Raw genomic sequence first — 4726 nt, forward strand, 5'->3', positions numbered from 1 at the left:
CAGAAGCTCAAGCTCCTCATTACACAGGCAGTGTTAATAACTTGTGTGCAGCAGGGGTGTGTGTATGTGTGTGTGTATTACTCCTTTCAACTGCAAATAATAATTAGAACTTTATAAGAACTTAAGCGGTAAATTAATGCAGTATTTGTAGTAACAAGGCCTGTGTGACCTTTTACTCCTGGGTTCTTTGCATTTAATTAGCAGAAGGGGAACTGATATACAAATGAAACTACACACGCACAGTGTAGAGGAGTGTGAAAGAAACAGTTGAGCTGTCAGCTTGCTATTTCTTTGTTCTTCCTCCTCCTCTTGCAAATCCTTTCATCCCTCCGTTTCAGCGAGTGTGTGAGAGAGTGTGTGTGTAGAAATGCTCTGTACTTGTCCATTCCTGTTTTCCTTTCTTGTCTGGGATGGGTACACCTTCCTGCTTTCCAGTCCAGTGAGCAGCATCAATGATTGAAGGGCCCGGCTTCTTGACTTGTTAGCCGAGAGACGTTCGGTACTGAACTCTGAGAGTTTCTGCATGGGGATTGGCAGCACTGAGGCGCTCAAAGCAGAGTAAGAAAACAAGGAGAGTGTGTAAGACAGATGGTACAAGGGGAGGGAAACGAAAACCACAGTCCCTCCACTTGTTTGGACAGATTTTGGGCTTGTGGATAAAAGCATGTTCAGACTGTAAACCCACCACTTGTTTATGTAGTTTAATTTTGAAAACAGCAAACCGTAGGGAGTCACACTGGTTGAACTGATACTGTAACTGTATACATTTCTCTTATATTCTCCCTATAGGCCATAAGTGTTGGATAGCTCAGCAGCAGGATTTACAGGAATTAAAAGATCATAAGGAGGCAGGCAGCATGACACCCGCTGTTTGCCTACTGTGATGCATCCAAGTGTTGCCACAAACCTAATGCACACAGGATTTGGGGCAGTTTGCATGTTCTCTCCTTGTCTGCGTGTGAATCCAGCCGGTGTTCTGGTTTCCTCCCATCATCATCAATAAACATACATGTTAGGTTTCCCCAGGCACCAGACTGAGACAGCAATGAATTAATATATATAGTTTGTGCAGTAGCAGATACTGTATAGGCAATATTACAATTCATCTTCATCTCCTTGTATCTTCCAGTAGGATGGTGTCTCAGGACAGGACATGGTCTCCTAAGCAGCTCTGTTACCTTCACACCACAAAGAACAAAGCCAGCGCTCCTGGGCCATGACTGCTCTGCCCACTAACCTCACTGTTCCAGGCAGCACGGCGGCTCTTCTGGCCACTGCAGACTTTGTGTTGAACCAGACTGCGGACCCCCAGGCCGGCCCGGGCTCAGGCCGGTCTCTGGCTCCTCTCTGCACACTCTGCTGCTGCGGATTCCTCAACCAAACCCTGGCGGTGGTGTTCATGGTCAGCCTGGCCTTTGCCATCGTGGTGGGAAATGTGATCAGCCTCACCGTGTTTGTGCAAACCAGGCAATTCCGCACACCACAGGGATATCTGAAAGGTACAGTTTAATGCTATTTATTATTTATTTGTGTATTAATTCTAATTTAAAAAAGCTGCAGTAGGAAAATAGCAGAAAGTCTATTGATGTAATTGTTTAAACGACACTGGCACATAAACTGATCTCATTAGAGCAGCAGTCAGGATTGCACCTTTTGCTGCCTCCACACTGCCTCCCACCTCTGAACATGACACATGACTGACAGCTTTGATGAGTGGGAGGCACTAGAGACATGCACTCCATTAATGAATTCCAATGAGGATTTAATGAGGATGTCAGCAAATGCTTGAAAGTCGTGTTTTTAAACTCTCTTCGTCTTCCCTTTCTCTTACAGTGTCTCTGGCCATTGCAGACATGATGGTGGGCGTTGTCGTTGTCCCTTTCTCTGTCTACACTGAGATCTCTCTGATGGTAACCAGTGTTCCTCCAGTTTGGTACCAGGGTAGTTCTTCCTCCCCTGCTGCCTCGTCCTCACTGGGGGGCATCTCGAGCCCTTGGCAGCCCTGCGTGCTGATTGGCCCCGTGTTTGCTGGATGTACCTTTGTCTCTATCAGCACCATTTTCCTAATGACAGTGGAGAGAAGTGTCGCAATCCTTTGGCCTCTCCACAAGGACGCCTTAGTGACCCGACGGCGAACTCTGCTCCTCATCATCCTCTCCTGGGCATCCAGCTTCATGCTGGCTCTCGCACCTCTTATTTTCAGCAACAATTTTATTTTGGAGTACAATGAGTGCAGCCGCATGTGTAACTACACCCCCTTGTGGTTTGGAGGCCAGCTGCCGTCTGATGCCAACATCCTGCTGCTATTCCCAGCATTTGACTTCACTCTGCTGGGTGGCACATTAGTGGTTAACATCCTGTCTTTCACAAGCATCAGACGCTACTCCAGAAAACGTAAATTGCTCTCAGGGGCCAGTCTGAATGAGGCGGGGGGCTCAGGAGGAGGAGGAGTCTGCTCTCACCGCCCCTCCTTTTCAGACATTAAAGCTGCCAAAACCATTGGCATTCTTACGTTTGCCTTCACTGCATCCTTTTCTCCCATCGCAGTGTTTGTGCTGGGGAATGTGGTGGGATACACCTGGTGTAATTTTTCCTTTGTTGCCTTTTGGATCCTGACAGGAAACAGCTGCTGTAATGTCATCATCTACAGCGTCAGGGACCACCGCTTCAGGAAGGGCGTGACCCTGCTCTTTCAGCGGGAACAGTCTCATCCGCAGGGCGAGAAGTCCTGAGCGATTCACCTGCTCAAAAGCAACACACTGATGGGAGAATATTTCATTTCATTCAAAATCACATACACTTTAAATGAATAATGTGTTTATCAACTTGATCAAACTGACACTCAAAATCAAACTCTGACCTTTTGACCTCCAACACAAAGTTATTTACTGGCAAATGAATTCATATCTATGGTGTGCAAATGACAGTGACAATGACAATACTAAAACAGAGGAGTACAGCAGTGGTTCTCAAACTACAGTATGGTACATTTACTGGTACTTCCACTAGTGGTGTACATGATGGCTCTCGAAATTTCTTATAGAATCAAAACAATTGAAATCTAAGTAAATTAAATTAAATTAAATTAAATTAAATTGAATTAAATTAAATTAATTGCTTTATGGATTATTGCACATTGCACTTCTATGCACTTTCATCTATTTATTCTTTTATGCCTTATCTCTTTTTTCGTCTTTATTCCTCCAATATCATCTTTTATGTATTTATTTTGAACTATTCTTGTTCTTGTTGCAGTTCTTCTTCCCATTTAAGCCAACAGGTACATCGTCATCACATCAACGATTTTTTTTTGCCAGCTTTGTTTTCATGGGCCCAACACACAATTAGTACATTTCAAACATCAAACAACTTCCTCTTTGGAATAGTGTGGATAAGAAATACTCAAGTTAAGAAAATATATGTTTGATTTTGTGGCATTACATTCAGCATTTAATTTCACTCTCTTGTTAAACAAATCTGCCTCAAGTATCTGAAATGCACTTTATCAATGACTATTGTAGACAGTTGCATTGTGACAGACATAATCATAATTTTGCACAATTTCTATGATTTCATTCTGTGAAATGTTGTTTTAGTCCAGGCAAATGTGAATAAAGGAAGTCAGTATGCATGAAGAAGAAGTCACAAACACAAATGTAGCATCAACTCTATCATAATAACAGCAGACCCTCAGAATTTAACCCATTATTTGTGATATGAAATGATCCCAACAGTGAGTCAGCTGCAGGTCTTGTGTTGAAGAACATTTCCCAGGAAAAATTCTGTACTTTCATGTGTAAGTCGGTGCATTTTATTTTATTGATTGAATTGTTTCTGGATTTGTCCTTTTTACCATAATGTGCCCATCGGAAAGTATTCATATCAAAGATGCTGAAATGTACTTCAGACTGACTAAGATAGAAACATCAGGGAATTTAACGGTCAAACAAAAACATTAAATAGTGTCTGATATAAAACATGACCAATCATTTATTGAATCATTGTAATTGAAACATGTACTGATTTACAGACATTTTATGATTTTTTGTCACAATCATTGAAAAACCGTTCAATCAGCTTTGGTTCTTTGTATGAAAATAGTGATTCTGTGTCGTGTTGCTATTGAATCTTTGTGCAGTTATAGTGCATAGTTCATGTGTGGTGATTGCATCAGATTTGGTTATAATAAATGTGTTTGAGAGCATTTCCTTTGTGAGCTTAATGGGCTTCAGTGACGGTGATGCACTCAGACATCTCACCCAGTCAAATCCACAGCCTCAGCAGATACACAAGCTGCTCCAAAGCCACTTCAGCCTTTCTCTCATTGCTCTCCAGCGTTGGAGCTCACTGGGATCAAACATGTCATGTTATGTAATGTGGGTGGTATAACGGAGGTACGGTCCCACAACAGCGCATCTGAGATACCCAAAGGCAGGAGAGCTTCTTGATTCACTTCACGATGCAGAATGAGCTCAACTCTTATTTTTCACACTAGAACAGACCAAACTGTACTGTATTAATCCTATGATACAAAGAAAAGGCTGCAGGGGGGGGGGGGAGTTTGAATTGGAAACCGAAATTGAGTGTGATCTTACAATTTCAGGAAGCATTGGAGAAATTGAAAGGGTGAGAGGCTGAAAGCTAATGTGATAAAAGCAAACTCCATCACCAGCGCCACCATGAAATAAGTGATCTGACACTTGCCTGCTCATGTGACTCATATGAG

At 42.7% G+C, this 4726-nt stretch overlaps 1 protein-coding gene across 1 annotated transcript; it reads left to right on the top strand.

The window, feature by feature from the left end:
• The first annotated feature begins 1216 nt into the window (after positions 1-1216).
• Positions 1217-2736, top strand: LOC143004474 (trace amine-associated receptor 13c). Its single transcript, XM_076155366.1, has 2 exons — positions 1217-1499; positions 1834-2736. The coding sequence occupies exons 1-2, from the start codon at positions 1217-1219 to the stop codon at positions 2730-2732; spliced, it is 1182 nt and encodes a 393-aa protein (XP_076011481.1). The 3' UTR covers positions 2733-2736.
• The last annotated feature ends 1990 nt before the right edge of the window (positions 2737-4726 follow it).

Source organism: Genypterus blacodes, unplaced genomic scaffold (assembly GCF_046128005.1).
Source record: "Genypterus blacodes isolate CSIRO-AG114 ecotype Tasmania unplaced genomic scaffold, CSIRO-AGI_Gbla_v1 ptg000067l_1, whole genome shotgun sequence".
Taxonomy (NCBI): Eukaryota; Metazoa; Chordata; class Actinopteri; order Ophidiiformes; family Ophidiidae; genus Genypterus; species Genypterus blacodes.